This window comes from Manis javanica, chromosome 8 (assembly GCF_040802235.1).
Source record: "Manis javanica isolate MJ-LG chromosome 8, MJ_LKY, whole genome shotgun sequence".
NCBI lineage: Eukaryota > Metazoa > Chordata > Mammalia > Pholidota > Manidae > Manis > Manis javanica.
In genome coordinates this window covers 41,567,789-41,594,646 of record NC_133163.1, presented here as the reverse complement: position 1 = coordinate 41,594,646, position 26,858 = coordinate 41,567,789, and the positions used below count along the sequence as shown (strand labels likewise).

General features: G+C 34.6%; 1 protein-coding gene across 10 annotated transcripts in view; it reads left to right on the top strand.

Moving 5' to 3' along the window:
* The window catches only part of KIAA0586 (KIAA0586 ortholog), a 143,354-nt gene that overhangs the window by 61,912 nt on the left and 54,584 nt on the right, over positions 1–26,858 (top strand). For all 10 annotated transcript variants that reach the window (XM_073242323.1, XM_073242328.1, XM_073242324.1 and 7 more), the window contains 8 exons: positions 8,765–8,958; positions 10,311–10,429; positions 13,501–13,700; positions 15,318–15,477; positions 15,896–16,115; positions 16,636–16,889; positions 17,939–18,015; positions 23,661–23,838. In XM_073242323.1, coding sequence (XP_073098424.1) covers positions 8,765–8,958; positions 10,311–10,429; positions 13,501–13,700; positions 15,318–15,477; positions 15,896–16,115; positions 16,636–16,889; positions 17,939–18,015; positions 23,661–23,838 — 1,402 coding nt within the window. The remainder of the gene's footprint in view (positions 1–8,764; positions 8,959–10,310; positions 10,430–13,500; positions 13,701–15,317; positions 15,478–15,895; positions 16,116–16,635; positions 16,890–17,938; positions 18,016–23,660; positions 23,839–26,858) is intronic.

The window sequence follows — 26,858 nt, the reverse complement described above, 5'->3', positions numbered from 1 at the left end:
TAAAAAATATTGTGGTTACTGTATTCAGCCGTATTTTCAAGTTCCACACACACCCCATGGCAGTTACAGTCCATCAGCATAGTAAGATGTCAGAGAGTCACTACTTGTCTTCTCTGTGCTGTACTGCCTTCCCCATGACCCCATACACCATGTGTGCCAATCATAATACCCCTCACTCCCCTTCTCCCTCCCTTCCCACCAGCTCTCTCACACCCCTCTCCTTTGATAACTGCTAGTCCCTTCTTGAGGTCTGTGAGTTAGTTTCTGTTTTGTTCCTTCAGTTTTTTCTTCATTTTTATATTCCATAGATGAGTGAAATCATTTGGTACTTGTCTTTCTCCACTTGGCTTACTTCACTGAGCATAATACCCTCTAGCTCCATCCATGTTGTTTCAAATGCTAGGATTTGTTTTCTTCTTATGGCCAAATAATTTTCCATTGTGTATATATATCACATCTTCTTTATCCATTTATATACTGATGGACACTTAGATTGCTTCTTTATCTTGGCTATTGTAAACAGTGCTGCAATAAACATAGGGGTGCATATGTCTTTTTGAATCTGAAATTTTGTTTTCTTTGGATAAATTCCTAAAAGCGGAATTCCTGAGTCAACGGGTATTTCTATTTTTAGTTTTCTGAGGAGCCTCATATTGCTTTCCACAGTGGTTGAACTAATTTACATTCCCACCAGCAGTGTAGGAGGGTTCCCCTTTTTCCTCATCCTCACCAGCATTTGTTGTTCCTTGCTTTTTGGATATTGGCCATCCTAACTGGTGTGAGGTGGTTTTAATTTGCATTTCCCTGATAATTAGTGAGGTGGAGCATCTTTTCATGTGCCTGTTGGCCATCTGGGTTTCTTCTTTGGAGAAGTGTCTCTTCCTATCCTCTGCTCATTTTTTAATCAGGTGATTTGCTTTTAGGGTGTTGAGGTGTGTGAGTTCTTTATATGTTTTGGATGTTAACCCCTGTCGGATATATCATTTACAAATATATTTTCCCATATTGTAGGATGCCTTTTTGTTCTACTGATGGTATCCTTTGCTATACAGAAGCTTTTTACTTTGATGTAGTCTCATTTGTAAATTTTTGCTTGTGTCTCCCTTGCCCAAGGAGATGCGTTCAGAAAAAGTTGCTCATGTTTATATTCAAGAGATTTTTGCCTATGTTTTCTTCTTAGAGTTTTATGGTTTCATGACTTATATTCACATCTTTGATCCATTTTGAGTTTACTTTTGTGTATGGGGTTAGACAATAATCCAATTTCATTCTCTTGCAAGTAGCTGTCCAGTTTTGCCAACACCAGTTGGTGAAGAGGCTGTCATTTCCCCATTGTATATCCATGGCTCCTTTATCATGTGTTATTTGACTGTATATGCTTGGGTTTATATCTGGGCTCTCATTCTGTTCCATTGATCTGTGGGTATGTTCTTGTGCCTGTACCAAATTGTCTTGATTACTGTGGCTTTGTAATAGAGCTTGAAGTTGGGGAGTGTGATCCCCCCTGCTTTATTCTTCCTTCTCAGAATTGCTTTGGCTATTTGGGGTCTTTTGTGGTTCCATATGAATTTTGGAACTATTTGTTCTGGTTTGTTGAAAAATACCATTGATATTTTGATGGGTATTGCATTGAATCTATAGATTGCTTTAGGCAGGATGGCCATTTTGACAATATTAATTCTTCCTACCCATGAACATGGGATGTGTTTCCAATTATTGGTGTCTTCTGTAATTTCTCTTAAGAGTGTCTTGTAGTTTTCAGGGTATAGGTTTTTTACCTCCTTGGTTAGGTTTATTCCTAGGTATTTTATTCCTTTTGAGGCAATTGTGAATGGAATTGTTTTTCTGATTTCTCTTTCTGCTACTTCATCATTAGTTTATAGGAATGCAACAGATTTCTGTGTATTGATTTTGTATCCTGCAACTTTACTGAATTCAGTTACTAGTTCTAGTACTTTTGGGGTGTATTCTTTAGGGTTTTTTATGTACAATATCATGTCATCTGCAAACAGTGACAGTTTAACTTCCTCCTTAACCAATCTGGATGCATTTTATTTCTTTGTGTTTTCTGATTGCCTAGGCTAGGTCCTCCAGTACTATGTTGAATAAATGTGGAGAAAGTGGGCATCCCTGTCTTGTTCCCGATCTTAAAGGAAAAGCTTTCAGCTTTTCACTGTTAAGAATAATGTTGGCTCTGGGTTTGTCGTATATGGCCTTTATTATGTTAAGGTACTTGCCCTCTGTACCCATTTTGTTGAGAGTTTTTATCATGAATGTATGTTGAATTTTGTCAAATGCTTTTTCAGCATCTTTGGAGATGATCATGTGATTTTTGTCCTTCTTTTTGTTGATATGGTGTATGTTGTTGATGGATTCTCGAATATTGTACCATCCTTGCATCCCTGAAATAAATCCCACTTGATCATGATGGATGATCTTTTTGATGTGTTTTTGAATACAGTTTGCTAATATTTTGTTGAGTATTCTGCATCTTTGTTCATCAGGGATATTGGTCTGTGATTTTCTTTTTTTGTGGTGTCTTTGTCTGGTTTTGGTATTAGAGTAATGCTGGCTTCATAGAATGAGTTTTTAAGTATTCCCTCCTCTTCTACTTTTGGAAAGCTTTAAGGAGTTGGGTATTAGGTCTTCAGTAAATGATTAAATTCAGTGGTGAAGCTGTCTGGCCCAAGCTTTTTGTTCTTAGGTAGTTTTTTAATTACCAATTCAATTTAATTGCTGGTAATTGTTCTGTTCAGATTTTCTGTTTCTTCCTGGGTCAGTCTTGGAAAGTTGTATTTTTCGAGAGAGTTGTCCATTTCTCCTAGGTTATTCAATTTACTGGCATATAATTTTTCATAGTTTTCTCCTATAAATCTTTGTATTTCTGTGGTGTCCATAGTGCTTTTTCCTTTCTCATTTCTGTTTTTGTTTATGTGTGTACACTCTCATTTTTTCTGGATAAGTCTGGCTAGGGGGTTTATCTATTTTGTTTATTTTCTCAAAGAACCAGCTCCTCGTTTCACTGATTCTTTCTATTGTTTCAGTATTCTCAATATTATTTATTTCTGTTCTAAGAATGAAATTCATTTATTTTATTTATTTATTTTCCTTCTTCTGATGACTTGGTGCCTCTTTTGTTATTCTTTTTCTAGTTTCATTAATTGTGAGTTTAGACTATCCATTTGAAATTGTTCTTTCCTGAGGTAAGCCTGTACTGCAATATATTTTCCTATTAGAACTGCCTTCGCTGCCTCCCACAGATTTTGGGGTGTTGAGTTGTTTTCATTTGTCTCCATATATTGCTTTATTTCTGTTTTTATTTGATCATTGATGCATTGAGTATTTAGGAGCATGTTGTTATTCCTCCATGTGTTTGTGGGCTTTTTTGTTTTCTTTGCATAAATCATCTCTAGTTTCATACCTTTGTGGTCTGAGAAGCTGTTTGGCATTATTTAATGCTTCTGAATTTACTGAGGCTCTTTTTGTGGCCTAGTATGTGATCTGTTTTGAAAAATGTTCCATGTGCACTAAGAAGAATGTGTATCCTGCTGCTTTTTGGTGTAATGTTCTATAAATGTCTATTAGATCCATCTGTTCTAATGTGTTGTTCAGTGCCTCTGTCTCCTTATTTTCTTTCTGGTTGATCTGTCATTTAGAGTGATTGATGTGTCGAAGTCTCCTAAACTGAGTGCATTGTATTCTATTTCCCCCTTTAATTCTGTTAGTATTTGTTATACATAATTAGGTGCTCCTATGTTGAGTGCATAGATACTTGTAATGGTTATATCCTGCTTCAAATTTAAATGGTAATCTTGCCAGGTAGAATATTCTTATTTCATGGCCCTTCTGTTTCATTGCATTAAATATATCATGCTACTTCCTTATGGCCTTTAAGTTTTCTGTTGACAAGTGTAATAATAGCCTGATGGGTTTTCCTTTGTATGTGATCTGTTTTCTCTCTCTGATGCTTTTAATACTCTGTCCTTATTCCTTGGTGTTTGCCATTTTAATTATTATATGTCTTGGTGTTATCTTCATAGGATCCCTTGTGTTGGGAGATCTGTGCACCTCCGTGGTCTCCTTCCCCAGATTAGGGAAATTTTCAGCAATTACCTCCTCAGAGATACTGTCTATCCCTTTTACTCTCTCTTCTTCTGGTAACCCTATAATGCAAGTGTTGTTCTGTTTGGATTGGTCACACAGTTCTCTTAATATTCTTTCACTCCTTGAAATCTTTTTTTCTCTGTGTGCCTCAGCTTCCTTGTATTCCTGTTTCTAATTTCTCTTTCTTCTACCATCTCCTCTACTTCATCTCCTCTGCTTTCAAATCCCTCCATTGTATGTTTTATTTCGGATAGTGTATTTTTCAAATTTTCTGTCTCTTTCTTGTGTTCCTCCCTGATGTCTTGAGTATTTTTCTGTAACTCTATGAGCATGTTCATGACTTGTTTTGAAATCTTTTTCAAGAAGATTGGTAAGTTCAGTTCACTTGTCCATGTTTCTGGTGCTTGTGGGATTTTGGTTTGTACCAGGTTCTTTTGACATTTCATATTTGTAAAAATAACTTGGTGGAGGTGGTACCCTCTAGTGCCTAGAAGCTCTATTCTCTGGAGCTGCTGAGACCTGGAATGATGGTGGTGGTTCCAGGCCAGCAGTGCTGGTTCCTGCCAGGGAGGAAAGAGCTCTTTCCTGCTTCCTGGCTGTCGTGCCTGCTTCCACTGCAAGGGCAGTGGGCCAAGCATGCAGGGAGGAGCCTCTATGCTATACACTTGTAGCTGTCATCAGCAGGGCTGCCCTCTGGCTGGCCTGGCACAATGTAGGGGGCTACCGGTTTGCCAGCTGGTGCTGGCTGGGAAGGAGTGGTAGACTGCATATCTCAGCGGAGGTCCTTGGAGATGCATTGTCAGCATGGGGGATGGAGCGCCTGTAGCTCTCGTAAGTTCCCAACATCCTGGGCTGAGTAGTCTGGGATGATTTTGTCTACATGTCCTTTCTCTTGAGCAGCAAGCTCTGTGCAATCCTTGGCCCTTTAGCAGCTCTGTCACTGTTGAGAAGTCTCTGAGAATGCCTGCCTTTCTTTTGTCCCAGAGTAGCTGGTTGTGATTTCCTGTTCTCCTCAAGTGGCTGGAATCTCAGTCTCTCTAAGTATTCTGCGTGTCTTAACTTTCCAACCCCACTAATCTCCAGAGCACCACGTAATGTAGGTTCATGCTCCCAGAGGCGATCTCCAGGTCTGGGTGTTCAGCAGTCCTCAGCTTCCACCCCATCCCCGCTCTGTTTTTCTTCCTCCCACTGGTGAGCTGGGATTGGGGAAGGGCTTGGGTCCTGCTGGATCATGCTTTGGTACTTTACCATTTTCTGTGAGGTATGCTCTTTTCCCCAGGTGTAGGCAGTCTACCACAGCCTTCTTTCCTGTTGCTCTTTCAGGATTAGTTGTATTTGCTGTATTTTCGTATTATATGTGGTGTTGGGAGGAGGTGTCCGTCTCATCTCTCACACTGCCATCTTTAAGCCAATGTCTGTTTTTGGCCCATTTTTTAAGTTGGATTGTTTTCTTGTTGAACTATAAGAGTTCTTTGTTTATTTTGCATAACAGTCCTTTACCAGATCTGTCTTTTGCAAATATTTTCTCCAAGTCTGTGGCTTGTCTTTCAATTCCCTTGATATTACCTTTCACAGAGCAGAAGTTTTTAATTTTAATAAAGTCCTTTGGTGTTTTATCTAAAAGTCATCACTATATCCACAGTCTTCTAGGTTTTCTTTTATGTTATCTTTTAGGAGTTACAGTTTTGTGTTTTACATTTAGGTCTCTGGTTCATTTTGATTTAATTTTTGTAAGGGGTATAAGGTCTGTGTATGGATTTTCTTGCCTGTGGATGTACAGTTGTTCCAGCACCATTTGTTGAAAGGACTATCTTTGCTCCATTGTGTTGCCTTTGCTCCTTTGTCAAAGACCACTTGAGTGTTTGGTAGAAACCAGCCAATAAAAAGAATTCTCCTTCAAAAAAAGTCAGTTGACTGTATTTATATGGATTTATTTCTGGACTCTCTATTCCATTCCATTAATCTATTCTTTTATCAATACCATCTTGATTATCATTGCTTTATAGTAAGTCTTGATATTGGGTTGTGTCAGTCTTCCAACTTTATCCTTCTTCCTGAATATTGTGTTGGCTATTCTGGGTATTTTGCCTCTCCATATAAATTTTAGACAATTGCTTGTATTCACAAAATAACTTGTTGAGGTTTTTATTTGGATTGCATTGAATATATAGATCAAGTTAGGAATAACTGACATTTTTGCACTATTGAGTCTTCCTGTCTATGAACAGAATATCTTGTCATTTACTTAGTTATTTTATTTCATTCATCAGAATTTTATAATTTTCCTTATATAATTCTTATACATGTTTTGTTAAATATGTATGCCTAAGTATTTCTTTTTTGAGGATGCTAATGTAATGGGATTGTATTGTTTTTTTACTTTAAAATTCTACTTGTTCATTGTTGGTGTTTAGGAAAGTGATTGACTTTGGTATATTAATTTTGCATATGACAGCCTTGTTATCAATAATTAGTTTCAGGAGTTTTTTGGTCAGTTCTTTCAGATTTTCTACATAGATAATCATGTCATCTGCAAATAGTTTTATTTCTTCTTTCCCTGTCTATATATCTTTTATTTCCTGTTCTTGTCTAATTGCATTAGCAAGGACTTCCAGTACAATGTTGAAAAAGAGTGGTAAGAAGAGACATTCTTGCATTGTTCTTGATGGTTGAGTATCTTTTGGCCATCAATATTATGTTACAGTGTTTTGAAAAACTTCCTTTTACTTTTGAGTTTAATATATTTTAATTTTAAAATGATAAAGTTGTTCTTCTGTAGTACAGTATTATCTTCATCAATATCACTTAGCTGCCTCCATGAGATTGAATAACTGTCAGCTAGTTCCCATTTAAGTTTCATCTCTCTGCTTCCTGCTTTTTTCTTCCTTTCCCTTTCCTTTGGCCTTCTTCTTCCAGTCTGTCCTTTCTTCATTCTATTACATTTGCCATTCTATTTGATTTGCCATTTGTTTTGGATTATTGGCAAGGTCACCATTTAGTTTGTATTGAGAAAAATCTTGTGAGGGATCTAAAAGCCAAGGGAAGAGCCCATATAACAGGAAGAGTTACAGAAACTCTAGAACCGCTAAAATGGAAGGAGAAAGTGAAATATAAAGGAAGGAAGAGAAGATCTTAGAACATAGAGACTCCTTGAATGTAATGTGTCAGTAGACTTTAAAGAAGATATTTGTTCATATTTCTTGGACTTTCAGATCTAAGACCAGTTTTATTAATCATAAAATAAACATATTTTAGAATATTAAGAGATATGTAATATTTTAAAGTTATTTGTTCACTAGTATGTCTTATCATGTGAACTCCACATGGTGTTTGAAGGCAAGAATCTTCTTTATCTTTGTATCCTAATGGCTAGCAAAGACATTTAACAACAAATTTTTCAATGTATAAGTGAAAGAAGCAGTTGTAGAAATAGGAAAGGATTTGGAGTTCAAAGACAAGTATTTCTACCCTTGCTCTGCCACTTATTAGCCATGGACTTCATTTTTCAATGGAAGAATATTACTGAGTTATCATTTTTAAAGAGTCCTAAATTTTTTGAGCTACATATTGAATTATTTTCAGTTTAAAATTGTATGATATCTGTGATTTGCTTCAGAAAGATATGTGAAGGGGAAAGTGGATGGAGGGAGTATAGGTGACACAAGGTTAGACATGAGTTGATAATTGTTAAAGCTTAGAAACAGGTAAATAGGACACGTTATTTATACATGACAAATAGAGTACTGAATGCTATTTTGTTTACTTTTAAACATGTATATTTTTTATAATAAAAAGTTTAAAAGTTCCAGAAGTAACTCCTTTGATCATGATGATGATACAAATAATTTTAATAGGACCTAACTGCATATTTAAGTGTAAATTATAGGTTCTGATGGAGGAAGCAGTGATATTTGGAAGCATCAGTTTTATTATGATAAATTTTGCTAAGTGAAATAAGGCAGAGAGAAACAAATACCGTATGATTTCACTTATGTATGGAATCTAAAAAAAACAAACATACAAACAAAAAACCCCAGAAACAGACTCATAAATACAAAGAAAAAACTGATGGTTGCCATAGGGGAGAGGAGTTGAGGGATAGGCAAAGTAAGTGAAGGGGATCAAGAGGTACAAACTTCCAGTTATAAAATAAATAAGTCATGGGGATGAAAAGTACAGCATAGAGAATACAGTCAATAATATTACAATGTCTGTATATTGACAGATGGTAACTACACTTACTGTGGTGAGCATTTAGTAATCATATAATTAGTGAGTTACTATGTTGTGTACCTGAAATTAATATGTTAACTGTGCTTCAATAAAAAAATTTTTTAAATAACATAAAAAGTTCCTAGCAGGAAATGTTAATAATGTTTTACATAGGGATAACCCAAGTTATCTAGTTTGTTTTATGACTGTTTAAAATGAATGCTGGGTTTGAAAAAAGACAAAATAATTGTGTAGTTAAGGTTTTCAATGTGATTTGTATGACAAATGTGTATATTATAAATAATGTGATACCACCTAATTAGAAATGCTACTGATTAATGTAGAAGTGCTGGTTAATTCATCTACCTAAGTGCCCCATCTATACTTGTCTCTTGGTAAATGTTGAGCAGATACATGAATATAATAGTTTTGTTTTTATTATTACCAGGAAGAAGAAAAATGTGATGAAATTCCAGAATACTCTGAACCTATTCTGGAGTTTAACAGAAGTGTTAAAGCTGTTTCTACAAAATACAATGGCCCTCCATTTCCACCTGTTGCTTCTACTCTTCAGCCCACTGCTGATATTCTAGATAAAGTAATTCAGAGAAAAGAAACTTTGGAAAATAGCTTAATTCAGTGGTGAGTTTACAGTGTTTATGGTGTGAACAGAATTATAGTAGCAAATATAAATAGAAAGCATCACATTTGGTTGAAAATCTGCCTCGTTTCCATTTGTTTATTAATCTTTTCCTTTGCTATAGTCACTGCAAACTATCTAATGTGATAACAAGGGTTTAGCTGATTATTGGAGGTATTGTTTCTGTCCTTGAATATTTGTACTTAGGCTGTCTATTATGGCAAAAGAGGTCATTTTTAAGTAATAAAAACCTTAAAAATGTATGATTTTTAATCCAGTGGTTCACATCCAGAAATTTATCCTAAGGAAATAATTATGTTTCTACTACAAGGCCATAGAATACTTTACATGTATAGTGCTTTCTACAAACAAGGTTCTGTTCTATTTACTTACATAAACTGAGAAATTCAATTTTTATCCCTATGTTTACCCATAAGAAACCTTAAGGAACTTATGGAATAAACTAAACTGCATTTTAGTACAATTATCATGATTAGGTTTAGAAGAATATTTAATGATGTTGAAAGAAACACCAGTGCATACATGAAGCAGGATACTAATGATGTAATTGCAGTTTGCAAGACTTCACTCAAAAATAAGTGTGTAGGAAAAAAACTGAAAAGCATATACCAAATTGTTTATGTTTATCTCTGAATCTGGGATTATGAGTGAGCCTTATCTGATTTTTTTAGATTTTTACATATTTTCTGATTTTTTCTACAATGAACATCTATTGCTTGTATAATGATTTTTAATCAGTCTGTTAGCTGCTCTAAAGAAATGCACAGAAACAGAGTTCTATCCTTTTCCCCTTCCCTTTCTTCTTCTTCTCCTTCCCTTTTCTAAAAATGACCTTGGAAATAAATTTTCTTCCCCTTTTAAGTGGAAAACTACCTGTACTGTGATCATTATATTTATTTCCTTGAAGCGAGGGCATCTCATCTGGACTTCTTTTCTAGCTCTGATCTCATATGGTTTCATATGTGTGTTTTCAGAGCACTGATAGTCATTATCATATGGATACTCATATGATTAATCATTATGCCAGATAATCATTGACTTAAACCTTATTATGAATTTAGGAGGCCTGTTAAACTTTTCATTAGACTAATCTGAAAGATTTTAATTTGATTTAATAAACTATCTCCCACACAGAGCTTCTGTTTTGTGTGGTTTATTTTGCTAGGGGATACATTTGATATTTTCTTCGTTCTGTATTCAACTTTCAGAATGACTGCTTTCACATGTAAATGTTTGTGTCCATGGGTAAAGTTTATTTTTAAAGGTAAGGTGATATTTTGAACACTTTGTACATTTCAATAAAATTTAGACATCCTTAACTTTTATCCCCCAGGGTAGAACAAGAAATAATGTCGAGAATTATCTGTGGGCTTTTTCCAATCCAACAACAGGCTGCAGCTAATGTCAGGGTTTCAGTCAGTGAGGCAAGTGAACCATCGACTTCTGACATTGGTAAGTGAAATGGAATCTTTTAACTTTTTTTGTTTACTAAAAGACAAAACCTTCAGCTCATTGTGGATTTATGTATTAGTCCTCAGATAACAAAAGATAAGCTCTTACTTCCAATATCACTTCCCAGTTCTCAGTAGTGGAGGTTGTCTTTCTCACCTGTTTACTTCATACTGTAATATTCATATTATTACATTCATATTATTATTCCATTCCATCCTCCCACCTCAAATCTCTTATTTCCCACAGCACTTTTCATGTATCTCTGTTAGAGTAAAAAAGTAACACCAGATTTTATTATGACTGATTTAAATATCTGTTTCACACACTAGACTATAAATTTCTCAGGATTAAGAATGTTTCTCTTTTAGTGCCTAGCCCTGATTGACATCTACTAAGTTTTAAGTTCACTGACTGAATAAATGAGTCTCTTTCTTTTGGAGCCTTTCTTTCTTTATCATTCTCTTCTTCCTCTTTTCCTACCCATCTTTTTTCCTCCTTCCCTCTTTTTCTCCCTCCTTCTTGATCAGCTTTTTTGAAGTATAGTTTGCTTGCCATAAAATTCACCAATTCTAAGTGTACAGTTTGATGTTTTGTTAAATAAACACAGCTATACATTTATACATTAGCCACAGAATCCTGATGTAGTAAAACAGTTCCATTATTCCAAAAAGGTTCCTCATGCCACTTTGCAGTCAATTCCTAGCCTCCCATAATCGCTGGTTCCTAATAATTGCTGACCTGCTTTCTATCACTGTGTTTTTGCCTTTTCTATAATATATATAATACAGTATGTAGTCTTTCATGTCTGCTTTTATTTAACATAATGCTTGACAATCATAGTAAATGTGAAATGACAATCCTTTTGTGTACATAGTAATAACACACTGTATTGATATACCATAATTTGTTAATGCACTTACCTGTTAATGGACATTTGTAATTTTAGTTTTTGGCTATTATAAATAAAGCTGTTATGAATATTTGCAAACAAATCTTTTAGACACATCTTTTAATTTTTCTTGGTCATATGATGTATTTTTAACTTTATGAAACCGCTAAATGTTTCCAGTGTTGCTTTCTAATTTGCATTCCAACCAGCAGTGTGTGAGTTCCAGTTGCTCCACATGCTTGTCAGCACTTGTTGACATTTTTAATTATAGACTTTCTGTAAGCATGTGGAGCTATCTCACTGTGGCTTTTATTTGCATGTCCCTAATGACTAATGCTGTAAAAATTTTCATGCTCTTATTTGCCATTTGTATACTTACTTTGGTGTGAAGTATCTTTTTAAATCTTCTGCCCACTTTTAAATTGAAGTTTGTGTCTTACTATTGTTGAACTGTAAAAGTAGTTTTATTTATTCTGGATACAAGCCCTTTATTAGACATAAATTTACACATGTATTCTGGTTTGTATCTTGCCTTTTTTTTTTTGTCAACATTATCTTTTGAGGACCAAGATTAATTTTGGTGAAATTTAATTCATCAATTTTTCTTTTATAGTTTGTGGGTTTTTGGTGTATCATTAAAGATACAGTTGCCTAACTCAAGATCATTAAGATTTTCTCCAATGTTTTCTCCCAGAAGACATATGGTTTTAGACTATGTATTTAGGTTTATGTTACATTTTGAGTTAATTTTTATGTATGGTATAAAGTAGGAATCGAGATTATATTTGATATGTGGCTGTCCAGTTCTAGCATTGTTTGTTGAAAATATCCTTTTCCCCATTGAATTGCCTTGAAACCTTTGTTGAAAATCAATTGCTAAATATGTGCGAATCTGTTTCTGGATTTCTATCAGGTCCCATTAATCTATAAATCTATTTTTCCATCAATACCATACTTTTGATTACTATAATTTAAAAATAAGTCTTGAAATTGGATTATGTAAGTTATGCAACTTTTTTTTTTTTTTTTTACATTCCTATGTATCATTATTACTACTTTTTCCCCTTCTCTTCTGTTCAGAATAACCTACTCCTCTTCCTCCTTAGGCTGTCCCTTATCTGCCCAAATCCTAGATATCACAGGCTGTATTTACAGCTTTTACTTTCTTATTGCCCACTTTCCCTTTACTCCATTTGGGTTGGCTTTCTGCCCTCCCACTAATGAAACTTCTCTCTCACTGCATTTGGTTGTTAAAGACAACCTTTGTTTCAAATCCTTATCCTCCTGGGTGGCTCTACCATGGCCACTGTTCACCACCTCTAATTCTTAAAATGTCCTATAGGTTTTTCTTTCTTAGAATTCCTTCTGTTCTTCCTGTTTTTTTCATTTCTTCAAGACCTTATTTGAAGAGCAGTTGGGAAGATCTGAATTTGAACCTTCATTTTTTTCCCTGCTACTTGAATAAAAATGTCCCCCAACTTTTGTGCTCAGCCCTCTTTCTTTTCCATTTTTTCAGTCTCCTCTGGCCATTAGTTATCCTTTGTCGGTTGATGACCCCTAAGCCACACATCTAGGCTGTACATTTGCAATTCTGCCTGTTGATGAATATTCTACTTGATGCTCCACTGCCACACAAGTGAGAAGTACAACCTGTATATATATCTATATAACTTCTGCTACCAAGCACCTAAACTAAAAATTTGAGGAGGATTAGCTTGTAATATTAGTAACTGATTTATCTGAATCAAGAAGGAAGTTTTGTCTTAGTTGTGAAGAAGCTATCATTTCTCTAAAATATCCCCATAATCAATGTGGCTTTGTGTTTTGGCCAAGATCTGTCACAGAGTATCCTGTTGCCCTGCTCTTCGAAACATGGATTGTTTCAGATGAGAACATTCCCTGTGGATTCAAGTCCTTCTTATCATTAAATTCTGTAGTGGTAGGGAAGAGACCATATAAATAAATTTCTATCTGGATGTCTACCTCCCCTTTCTGGTTTGTTTAGAGGGGATGTTCATTATATAAGTTATCATCTTATTCTCTTTCATATAAGTAGATTTTGTATTTTCATTTTTATTCCTCCCACCCCCTCATGTGACTGCATTTGTAAACTTTTAGAATTAAGGTTTGGATTGCAAGCAGGTTTCTTGCACACTTACTCTGAAGTTCTTTCATTTTTTAGTGGAAGGAACAAGTAGTGGAGTTCTACAGCTTTTTGTTGATGCTGGGGTTCCTGTGAATTCCGACATGATTAGCCATTTTGTGAATGAAGCTCTTGCTGAGACCATTGCCGTCGTGTTGGGTGACAGAGAGGCAACAAAGCAAGTTCCTGTTGCCACAGGTGTTTCTGGGGAATTTTCAACAAGCAAAACGTACTTGCCGGTAGGTGTGGCTCTCGTTTTCATGACTTGGAGTCCTGGGGAATTCTGATCCATGTATTAAATAACAGTGAGATGGGCAATTTAAACTGGGTATCATAAGATTATAGTCTGTGGGTGAAAATTGATTCCTTGTTGCTATGATCACAATAATATTTTCTCCAGTATTTTATTTTAAAAACTTAAATCTATAGAAAAGCTGAAAGTATGATACAACAAACATCTGTATATCCTTTCCTTATATTTACCAATTGATAACATGTGACACATTTTCTTTCTCCTTATATGTTGTATATTACATACTATTTTAAAGTCATTTGAAAGTTGCAGATATGATACTTTTAACCACATCGTATCTTCTAGGAACTCAAATACTTTCTTAGATAACCAAAATACCATTATCATACTACCGAAATTTAACATTGGTGTATTAATACTATATAAATATAGAGTCCATATTTGAATTTCCCAATTCTTTCAAAAATATCCTTTATAGCTTTTTTTTAAAATTTAAGGTATTATTCATATACAATCTTATGAAGGTTTCACATGAGCAACATTGTGGTTACTACATTCACCCATATTATCAAGCCCTACCCCATACCCCATTGTAGTCACTGTCTATCAGCATAGTAAGATGCCTTTATAGCTTTTTTTAAAAAATTCAAGATATAGCCAATCACATTGCTTTTGGTTATTATGTAAGCTGATATTTTTAATCTTTAAAAGAAAATATATTTTAGGCATTTGTGTTATTTGTTTAATCAGACTTGCTATGTTAAATAGTTTCTAATCTATTATAGCAACATGAAATAATACAAAACCAAAATGTACTCTATATTACCAGCTGTTTAAAACTTTGCAGTCACTTCTGATCTTATAGAACACAAAGACATCATTTTATTTAGGTGAAACACTTAAATTGAGCTCTTTGAGGCATAAACATAAAGTTACGTATTTGAACTTTATGGCATTGATGTAATTGGTGTAATGTGGTCAGTGTGCCAAAGATCATTTACATAGTTTGGGTCTGTGCTTTCACAGCTCCTTGGTGTCCCGTGTGGTGCAGATGTCCTCAAGGTTATGGTTTTCTCCATGCTAATTTGTTTTGTTTAATGCCCATATGCTGTGTATGCTTTCATGAGGGTGACTGAATGAGGAAATGTGGAAAATCAGTATAAATAGGCAGTATGTGTATTTGTTAAGAGCAGTTGGGAAGATCTGAATTTGAACCTTCAGCTATGTTCCTTAGTCTCATCTATATAATAGAGATAGAATACTTAGCATCTAAATGACCATGCCCTTACCAGAATCTGCTTACTGATATTTGGGGGGAAGCTGCACTCCCCCACTGTCATATTGTTCCTTATATTCAAAATTTCTTGATCTTTCAATATATTTTAAAATTAGTTTTCAAGTTCTATAAAAAATTTTGTTAGGATTTTTATGGGAAATAGTCCAATTTTGATTGGTTTAATTTTGAGAGAATTGACATTTTTATGATACTGTATCTTCCTTAGCCATCATATAAGATTTTGTGGAAGATTCAGTGTGATGATAAATGATAATTACCTTATTTGGGTGATTATAAGCATCATTTATCTTGTTTTATTTATTTTAGACAAGAGTGTATACCCCAGTGGCTACCCCACAGCCAACTCCTCCTCACTCACCTTCATCATCTCTTGAGGAGCATGTATTGGTAAAAACTCCTGATTCTTCTCCCTGCAATTCAGGCCACGATATAGCTTTTCCTGTGAAAGATGTATTTGCTGAAAAAGGTAGAAACCTTACTTCTATAACTTAGTTTTAACAATTAAATAAAATTTCATGGTTTGTTTTATAAGATGCTTTATAGATTCATATACACATGCTTGTTGCTTACTAGGTTTTAGTAAATCATTTTTTCTTGCAAGAAACCTAAGGAATTTGTTGACACTTCTTAAAGTATATAATGTAATAGACACTGATGTTACTTTAAGTTCATTGTGATGTTAAAAGTGGCATCTTTTCAAGGTTACTTTGTTAACTTTACTAAATTAATTTGGGAATTTTCCCATTACCGGCCATCACCATTATTATTAATTTCATTGCCTTTCTTTGTATGCCTAAATTTAAGGAATTTCTGAAACAGCCTACCTTACCTTCCTATGGAGTTTATTGACTTATCTCTTTATTTCTTTTTAAAAAAATCTATAGGAAATGATATACCTGCTGTCACACTTGTTAATACTCCAACAGTTACCCCCACTACTACACCACCTCCCTTGGCACCTCTTACCCCAACTTTGTCAGAGGTTTCCATTGATAAATTGAAGATACCAAGCCCTGAGCTTCCCAAGCCATGGAGTGAAGGAGACTTGCCACTGGAAGAAGAGAATCCTAACTCTCTTCAAGAAGAACTTCATCCAAGAGCTATGTAAGTGATAACATATTCATTTTTAGTAACTGCACCTTTTGTTTTAAACTGTCTTACGTTTACTCATTGGAAACATCAGAAATGATAAATGAAGCACTCTAAACCACAAACTATATTTTAGTAGAAAGAAGTTTAATAAATTTTAAGGTTTTAAAGTTTTTGTCAAATTTATTTTTACCTTCAACTCTCCTTTTTTAAGCAGTTTAAAAAAATAAAGATACCTATAATATTGTTAATTAAATAGAAAATGATTTCTCCCCAGTGTGAATCTTCATTTACTAACTTCAGTTTGCTTTTACATTACCACATATCTCCATGTAAATTTATTTTAGGGATGGTAGACCTTTCAAGATGATCTATGATTAAAGCATGGAAACAATTTTAGAAAAATTAATCTTTAATTATAGTAGTGCAGCTTATAGAAATACTTTGCTAAAGGAGACATAGTACCTTTGAATCTGTTTTTTTATATCAAAATTCAGTGACCTTAAAAGTTCAAAATATGTCATTTTGTTTTTAGTGTAATGTCTGTGGCCAAGGATGAAGAACCTGAAAGCATCAATTTCCCTGCTCAGTCTGCACCTCCAGAACCAGTTCCTTCTATGATGCTGCCTGCTGTCACCAAGGCCGTTTCCCCCATACAGATGCCAAGTTCAGATTCGTCAACAATGGAAAGCATCTTGAGCATTACTGTTACTGAAACTGAAACTTTAGAGAGACCCATCTCTGAAGGAGAGATTTTATTGAATTGTGGTCAAAAGGTGGCTTCCAAGAGTAAGCTAATTTATGTCAATTGATTTAGTTGGTTAGATTATGATAATTCCTAAGTAATATTTTTCTGGTTTTACTGATTTTTAAGATGTATAGTATAGCAGAAAGAATATGGACCCTTTGCAAATTAATTTTTCTATGCCTTAATCTCAGAAAGTAAAATCTCTCTCATAAATCCTACCCTCCAGAAATAATACCACTCTTAATAGTTTGGGGTATACCTTTCTAGTCCTTTCTTTTTTTTCCTATGTGTGTATGGATACCTAAATAGGTACATGTGTGTATGTGTTTTTACTTTGAAAATGGTATTATATTATATATATTGTTTTGAAACCTGAATTTATTTTACTTGTACAATATATTGTGGACATCATTCTGTATTAATACACATAGTTCTACCTCATTTTTTTAATGGCTGTGTACTCTATTAAGGCAATGCCATAGTGGTAGGCATGTAGATTGTTTTCACTGCTTCCATACCACACATAACTCTCCAGTGTCCAGCCTTGCACATATGCGCGTGCGTCTGTGTGTGTATGTGTGGTCTATTTATATGTATATATAGAGATACACACACACACACACACACATACACCTATGCATGTGTATATAGATATATATCTTTGTGCACTTACCTGATAATTTCCTTAGACTACATACCTATTAGTGAATTGCCGAGTCAGAATATGCTGCATCTTTAAAATACTGACACTTTGCCAACTTACTCTTCAGAAAGGTTAATCAGTTTTTAATTTTAATGTTTTTAGTTATATCAGTAGTATATAGGAGTTCTTCTTTCTCAGTTTCATAGTCACAGTTGATATTTATAGTTCTTTTTAATTTCTGACAAGTTGGAAGAGGAAACAAAAATCTCATCTTTGTTTTAAAATGAACAAAACAAATTGGTGAAATTGAATATCTTCAAAGTTATTATTTATGAACCTAGTATTTTTATTGTGTAAGTTTAAATGTAATGTTCTATGCATTTATGTCAGATTATTTACTAAATTTATGTTTCTTATTTTTTCTAAAATTTACATTTTGATTTCTAGTTTTAGGGGATGTAGGACTGTATCTGACAAACCTAAATGATAGTTTATCCAGTACTCTGCATGATGCCTTTGAAATGGTAAGAAATACTGACTCTATATTGGATTCTGACATGAAGAATTTCTTGATAAACTTGTTGCCATTGGTCAGGGATTTTTACTCAAATATTTTAGCTATAGACATAAAATTTAATAAAACATACAGGAAGGAATTTAAGGTTGCTGCACATCTCATTATCATAATTTCACATTTCATTATCATAATTGTCAGAATGAAAATTGTTGTTAACCTCTGGGGCTCCAGTAGTTGAAAAAACACACAATTAATGTAAGTGCAAATGGTCATCTGGATATGTGGCATTTGCAATGTTTCAGGCAGGACTTTAGCTGTTAAAACCAACTCTTATAATAAATACATTTGCTATTTTTCCCTAACCATGATTGTAATTCTTTGTGCTAGAAGATAATTTAATTCAGTAGCATAAAAAAACTGAACTAGGACCCAGGGATATTAACATTTCCTAGTTATTCTTCAGCTATATGGAAGAAAAAATTAGCATTTAAAAATATCTTATTATATATTTATATAATATACATACATAAAAGATATATAATATATATACATATACATATATACATATCATACAGAAATGATAGGAATTTTCTTTTGAAAAACTTAAGGAATAGAAATCTTTGTATATATTTTTAAATTACCTATGCAGGGAAAAGTGATTGTACTAAACTTTCATCTACATTTATCCATAGTCTTTGCTATACATTGCTGTTATTGCTCTTCTTTAAAAAAATAATTTATTTGATAATTTTTGACATCTGTAGAGCCTGTAAGTCTGTAAAGCCACTACAGTAGTCAAGGTAATGATCATACCTGCCATCTATCACTCCCAAATTTCCTTTATGCCCTTTTGTAATCCCTCCTTCTCATCTTTTATTGTTCATTCTCAACACCTCTCCTGGCAACTGGTGGTCTACTTTCTGTAACTATAGATTAGTTTGCATTTTCTAGAACTATCCAAATGGAATCACATGGTATGTATGCTTTTTTTGCCTGGTTCCTGTAACTCAGCATAATAATTTTGAGATTCATCTGTGTTGTAGTGTGTATCATTGTTCATTGCTTTTTGCATCCACATTTTATATTCTTATAAATAGGAATATTGATCTTTGCTTAGGCACGTGGTTCAGTTACTTAAAGGTAGTTTTACACTTTTGAGTCTTGCTTTTGAGTTTATTATATGAGCATCAGGTGTGCAGTTATGTTGAGTCCTTTCTCAGGTGTTTGTGCCTCCAGCCTCATGTGGTTATTTCATATGCATCTGCTGATCAGTACTCAGCTTAACTCTAAAAGGAGATCCTCTTCAGATTGCCAGACTTTGTGTGCAGCTTTCACTTTTCTGGTAGTCTGTCTTACAAACTCTTACTGTCCTAATTTCCCTGGAGTTTCAGCGTCATCTTCTCAGCTCAGGAGCACTGAGCTCTGCCTAGGTTCTCCCTCCTGTGCACAGCCTGGAACCTCTCACAGGCAGTTAAGTTAAAACCACCATAGGGTTCTAATTTGTTCCCCATCTTTCAGGGATCACTGTCTTTTGTTACCATGCTACTTTTGTCCCATGTTTTGAAATGCACTTCTTCATACACTTTGCCAATTTTTTAGTTGTTTCAAGGGGTTGAATAAATCTCATTCTTGTTAGTCTATCTTAGCTGCTCCAGCTAGAAGTGAAATCTAGCTGCACTGTTTCCATTTTGCATAACATTATATGTGATCATGATAAAAAAAATTGGAGTATTTAAAACTTATGTTGTTCTATCCTCTTATATTCATAATGCTAGAAATTCCTTAAAAGCAACCATTTGAAATGATGTAAACTAGGACTGTATATTAAATTTGCCAGTGGAGCTTTTAGAAAATACCCATGCTGGGCCTACACTCGGGTATGTTGATTTAGTAGGTCCTGTGGGTTGTGTGGTATGCATATGTTTAGGTGGTTAGAAGCCTAGATCTGCGTGGAAATCACTTTTATGAGGTAATATTGGGGGAAGGCATAAATGAAGTATCTTTATTTTCAGAGAGCATTTGGCTTATTTAATAGGTCATTATGGAATTTTTATCCATTCTTAGAACTTTATCATGGTGCCAAAGCATGTTTAAGTTTGTTTAAATAACTAAACTGAAGCAGGACTAAATGATAATTTATATCTTCCTTTTTCTACATTTGACACTATAACATTGATATTTTTACTAAGCCTAAATCAGATATGCAACAAATTTATAATAATGTCAAATGTGGAAGTACTTTCTTGAAAAACCAAAAATAAATTGAATTCATGTATCAATAGGCATTTATCCATATGTAGCTGGGGTGTAAGGACTTGTAATCTAGAGTTAATAATTTCATTAAAAATAAAATACTTGAGTAAATAATACTACTAATGGAATTTATAATAATGTTAATACTTGTATTTATAAGGGAGTCCGGGTTCTCCCTCTGAGGCCCACACTGTCCTTCACATTTGGGGCACCTCTGATTTAGATACCAGGAGGCCTAGGCTGGGTGCTCCAGTGAGGGATTTCTGTACCAGCATCCTAGCCAAGTACAATGGGTCAGCCCAGAGGCAAAGGGACAAGAAACGGTCTCTAGGTGCCTTGGTGTATTTCTGCAGTGTTTAATTGTTACCAGTGGTCTGGGGTGTGGTATTAGCACTTGCTGAAAGGATTAAGGCCATCTGTTCCAGCCCTCTTGTTCTACAGTTGAAAAAAATCCTGAAGACCTGTATGGACAAAAGGGCTTAAACATTAGTCTACGGTGTGATAATTGATCAAATAGCTGTATTTGTAAGTGTACATGAGATTAGAGGAGGGAAAACTTCTCAAAGTTCAATGACACTTCATATAGGATATGATATTGATGTAGGTCTTTAGAGACACAACAGGATTTTGCTAGGCAGCAGAGGAGAAAGATGTTTCAGAAGCAGATATAGCATGTGTTAAAGGAGAAGAACCAAGAAAGAGAAGGATATAAGTAGAAAGTGTTGAAAATCTAAGTGTGATTAGAACTTACCTACAGAGAGAAATCTAGAGAAGTAGGTTGAACCAGATGATCATAAAGGCATAAAGATCCTTTTAGGCTATGGAAAGTCTTGGGCACTGTGGTGCCCACTAAGATTTTTGGGGCAAAGGAGTCACAAACTAAGATATTTAGGAGGTTTTCTAATCCAGTATTTGTTGGAGGGTAAGAGAGGAAAGAGTGAGTGCTCATAGGTTCCCCCTCAGATTTCACCTGTAACCTTTCACCTCAGTTGGGCCATTGTACTCCCTGATATTATTCTAGGGAACCAATATCTGCAGCCTGGAGAATTGATTCACAACAGAGAAGGTACTGTATACTGCACAACATTTTTACAGTAGTGTCAGAGTAATATTGCTACTGTGAAATATTCCTAATTAATTTCTAGGGAAAATGTATTTGCCATCATTCCAAACTTTGTCCAAGAGTCTCCAAGGGTTTCCTATTAATTGTAAAACAATCTAATTAAAGGATGTTGAGGCAATTGATATTCCTAAAACAAAAGTCAGTTTAGTAACTAAGAGGAGATAAAAGTGTATAGAGAAGACTTGGGGAAATTTTAGAAAATCTTGAATGCTGAGCTAAAAAGTTAGATTTTATTTTGTAGTCAGTAGAGTCATCAACAGTGTTTCAGCAGTGATTTCTTCATATATTTTAGTGAAAAAATCCACTTGGTTGAAATTAAACTCACTTTAAATGAAAAACATGAGATCTTTAGAGATTAGAATTTTTATTCCATTCTTGATTAGTAAATGCATCAGTTAGAATATTTCCAAATCACAAAATGTGGTAGTGATTACATATATAATGTTTAATACAGAAAGAAAATAGAAGGTTTGATTTTTATAGTTTTTTATTTATTTCATATACTTGATCAACACACATGTACTTTTTGTACTTTTATACTTTCCCAGGGAAAAAAACTTCATCAAGTATGGTTAAACTAGTGTTCCTCAATCTGTTCACTTATAAAAATATAATTATTTATAAAGGGGTAGTAATCTTTATATCATTTAAGGTATATTCTCCTCATTGGCTGTTAATTATAAAGTCCACACAATTTTAGACAATTTTGTTTAATGAAGAGTGAGAGATAAATATTCTATTATTATGATTTTAAGCAGTATGAGCAACATGTGTGGTTCAGCATTTAGTGTTTTATTTTTTTATTTTTTATTTTTTTTATTTTGGTATCATTAATCTACAATTACATGAGCGACATTATGTTTACTAGACTCCCCCCATCATCAAGTCCCCACCACGTCCCCCATTACAGTAACTGCCCATCAGTGTAGTAAGATGCTGTAGAATCACTACTTGTCTTCTCTGTGTTGTACAGCCCTCCCTGTGCCCCCTACCCCATACATTATGTCTGCTAATTGTAGTGCCCTCTTTCCCCCCTTGTCTCTCCCTGCCCACCAATCCTCCCCAGTCCTTTCCCTTTGGTAACTGTTAGTCCATTCTTGGGTTCTGTGAGTCTGCTGCTGTTTTGTTCCTTCAGTTTATTTCTTTGTTCTTATATTCCACAGATGAGTGAAATCATTTGATACTTGTCTTTTACTGCCTGTCTTATTTCACTGAGCATAATACTGTCTAGCTCCATCCATGTTGTTGCAAATGGTAGGATTTGTTTTCTTATGGCTGAATAGTATTCCATTGTGTATATGTACCACATCTTCTTTATTCATTCATCTACTGATGGACACTTAGGTTGCTTCCATATCTTGGCTATTGTAAATAGTGCTGTGATAAACATAGGGGTGCATATGTCTTTTCTCAAACTGGGCTTCTGCATTCTTAGGGTAAATTCCTAGAAGTGGAATTCCTGGGTCAAATGGTATTTCTATTTTGAGTGTTTTGAGGAACCTCCATACTGCTTTCCACAATGGTTGAACTAGTTTACATTCCCACCAGCAGTGTAGGAGGGTTCCCTCTTTCTCCACATCCTCGCCAACATTTGTTGTTGTTTGTCTTTTGGAAGGTGGCCATCCTTACTTGTGTGAGGTGGTATTTCATTGTGGTTTTAATTTGCATTTCTCTAATGATTAGCGATGTGGAGCATCTTTTCATGTGCCTGTTGGCCATCTGAATTTCTTCTTTGGAGAAGTGTCTGTTCAGTTCCTCTGCCCATTTGTAATTGGATTATTTGCTTTTTGTTTGTTGAGGTGCGTGAGCTCTTTATATATTTTGGATGTCAATCCTTTATCGATATGTCATTTATGCATATATTCTCCCATACTTTAAGATGTCTTTTTGTTCTATTTGATGATGTCCTTTGCTGTACAGAAGCTTTTTAGCTTGATATAGTCCCACTTGTTCATCTTCAGCATTTAGTATTTTAAATAATAAAATTTTTCTTATGTGTTTTATGGCTATCTAATTTGGAGGTTGAAAAAACAGATAATGGCTATTTAACTTCATAAAAAATAATATATTAAAAACAAAGCCTCTCACTAGGTGTCTTATTACGCTAATTTCTAAGCTTATCTTTAATGTAGTGTTTATATGGTGTAATAAGCACTTTCTAAAATACCTTTCAAGCAGTCAAGGGGTATGGATCAAGGCATTTGATAAATACTTCTTGTTTTGACTTGGTTTTAATATAATGTTTTGTTTTAAACAATTGTTTCTGCTTTCTATAGGACTTGGAAAACAGTGTGGGTGAACTCAGTGCAGGACAAAGGCCCAGGCTGACTGCAGCAGCAGAGAGCCTGTTAGTGGGACCTTCTATTTCTGTTCAGCAGCCTGTTGCTCATGCAGAATCTCTGGACCAAAAATGTGCTCCCAAGCCAATATCTCAGCAATTTGACACAGTTGCAAGTATATACCAAAATATTGCCTCTTGATGTATTATTTATTAGAATATTCACTTTGAATCCCATCAAACTTTCTTTGTACTGTTTCCATGTTGAATACTATTATTCTCTTTTATATTATAATCTACAGTAGTGTTCCTAATAGGAGTTAAGAAAATCATAACTATTTTCAGGTGGGGGTTTGTAAAAAATTTTTTATTAAAAGGGTCTTTATAACTGAAAAGTTTGGTAAGAACTTTTTCTTTTGTATCTATATTAGTGTTTTCCCAAATGTGATTTATGTGCCACTGTTAGTTTATGAGCCATTGGGTGGCACATGAGATAATTTTGGTAGTATGCATCTATGCATTTAAAATTTTTTAGGAGTGATGCATTTATTTTAACATATATCATAAAAATATAACTCAAACATCAGAATTGTGACATGACACATTTTGTTTAGGACAAGGTTAAATTAGAGAATACTGTAGAAAATCATTCTCTGAGTTAAATGAATTTCTGACACTGGCTCATTGTACTCATTACTATCTTAGAACTTCATTACCTAAACTTTCTGGTGTAACACTTTGGAAAAAAGAGCAGAATGGAGACCATGTATCACTAGCATCTACAGCTGATTCTCACTATTGATGGTAGTGTGTTCTCTGGTCACCAGGAACCCTGAATTAATGATATTGAACCACTCCCCTATGGGAAATACAGAGCTAGGTTCCTGAAAGCCTCTGATTGTAACATTTTTGTCAACTAATCAATACATGACTTTGATTTATGTGTGTTTCTGTTTAAAGCCACTTCTTTTAATATGTATTGCTGAGTCACTGATATTGAACTTATGGTCAACAGCGCCATGATTCATGTCTGAATGAAGCATATCTAACACCTGCATATTCTAAGGCCCATCACAGCCTTCTTGTCCTTGAGAACACAGATAGCACTTAAGTATTATGTTTGGGGGCCATTTTAGACAGCAAATCACCAACAAAACTCAAAAATGTGAAGAACATGGCACTAATAGATAGCAGAAAGGACATTTGTTTCCAGTATGAGCTGAAATAAGAAAGCAGAGCTGCACCTTGTTCAAACTTAGTTGTGTGTGTCAGTCATTCAAGTTTTCTACTAGTCTACACAACTGCGAATGACCACAAAAATGTGGCAAGTACTGATTTTGAGGTTACAAGTATATTTTATTAAATAGGAAAATTTGTAAATGTGGAATATACAAATTAATGATATCTCCTGTATTTTTATTTACTGATTTTCCATGCCCATTGCTGCATTCTCTCAAGTGAGAAGAACTTCTGGAGGTATGAAGATTTGATTCAGAAAAGGAAATGCCTGAATTTAGAAAACATTGGTATAGAATATTAGAGTTTCCATTTTATATAGAGTAAAAAACACCTTATATCATTCACTAGTTAGAGAAATTCAAGACTAAATTTTCCATGGGAATAAATGTAAACTAAGACTGGAATTATTTCTCATTTTGTGCAATAGTGAGAGCACTACTTGTTTTACATTCTTTGAAATGAGTAGGATTCTAAATGGCATAAAATGTGACTTTCATATTTATATCCAAACTGTGCAGATTGCAGTTACACATAATTGACACCAGATGGCTCTCACAGATCACTCAAGGGCTGCTGGGTACTTGAGAACAACTGGCTACTTGTTAAGTTATAAAGTTCATGAGGCTTATATCTTATTTTGCCCTTTGTTATACTTCTGGTTATATCTAGAAAATTACCTGCAGTACAGTGCATTTTTAATAGTAGGTACACTGTATGTATTTGCTTAACTTAATTGGAAAAAATAAGTAATGTAGCATAACACATAACATAAGATTGAGCATATAGATTAGGCAGTATAAGCATAGCAGAGTGGCTAAGAATTTGGGCTTTTGGAGTTCCCGATTATCAGTTTGAATTCCAGCTCTGTGTAGGTTGGGACAGGTAATTTAGTATCTCTGAGCCCAAGTTTCTTCATCCATCAAGTGGGGATACTATTAGAGTGTTAGTTATTTATTGCTATGTAGCAAATTATTCCAAAATTTAGCAGCTGAAGACAGTGAGCATTTATTATCTCACACAATTCTGAAAGTCATGAGTCTGGGAATTAGTAAGCTGGGTGGGTGATTCACAGGATTTCTCAGGTTGCAGTCAAGTTGTTGCCTGGGGCTGAGGTCATCTGAAGTCTTCCGCTGGGGTTCGAGAATCTCCCTTCACTCATGTGACTGCTGGCAAGAGGCCCCCCTTTCTTACTACACGAACCTTTCTATAGAGCATCTCATGACATAGTAGCTGGCTTCTTCCAAAGAAGATATGAGAGAAAGTGAGCCACCAAGATGGAAACCACAGTGTCTTTTATAATCTAATCTCAGAAATGACACACCATCTCTTCTTCCACATTTCTACAGATACCACAGACCAATCCTGGAATAATATAGCAGGGGACTACAAAAAAGTATGAATACCCGGAGATAGGAATCAGAAGGACATCTTGGAGACTGGGTACCACAAATAGTATTGTCTTACAAGGTTATTAGGGTAGTAAGTGACACCAATGTAAGAAAGCACAATGCTTGGCACATGACATGCTCCTCTCTTTAATAATGCTTTGATATGTAAAAATACCTTCTTACATGTATTTAGTAGAACCAGAAAATACTGAAGTTGCCTACAAAAGCTTTGCCAGTAGAGAACTAGTAGGTTCTTCTTGTTGCAGATATTTTGTTACATAATGGCAACCACAGAAGAATGAGTACTGTGTATCATTATTTTGGGGAGTAGCTAATCTTATATGCCTGTTAGGCTGAGTTTTAATGATTTTGTTTACAGAGGCTCATCTATTCTTACTTTGCTTCTCCCCACCCCTGCTCATTTTCAGGCCTATTTGCAACCTATATTTCCATAACATTGTTTCAAAACCTGAGGCTGTCAAGTTGAGTTTGGGTAACAAAAAGATGCAAAATAAGCTTTGAAGTGTTATCTTGGGAATCCTAAAATTTAAATTGGTATTTTGAAAAAA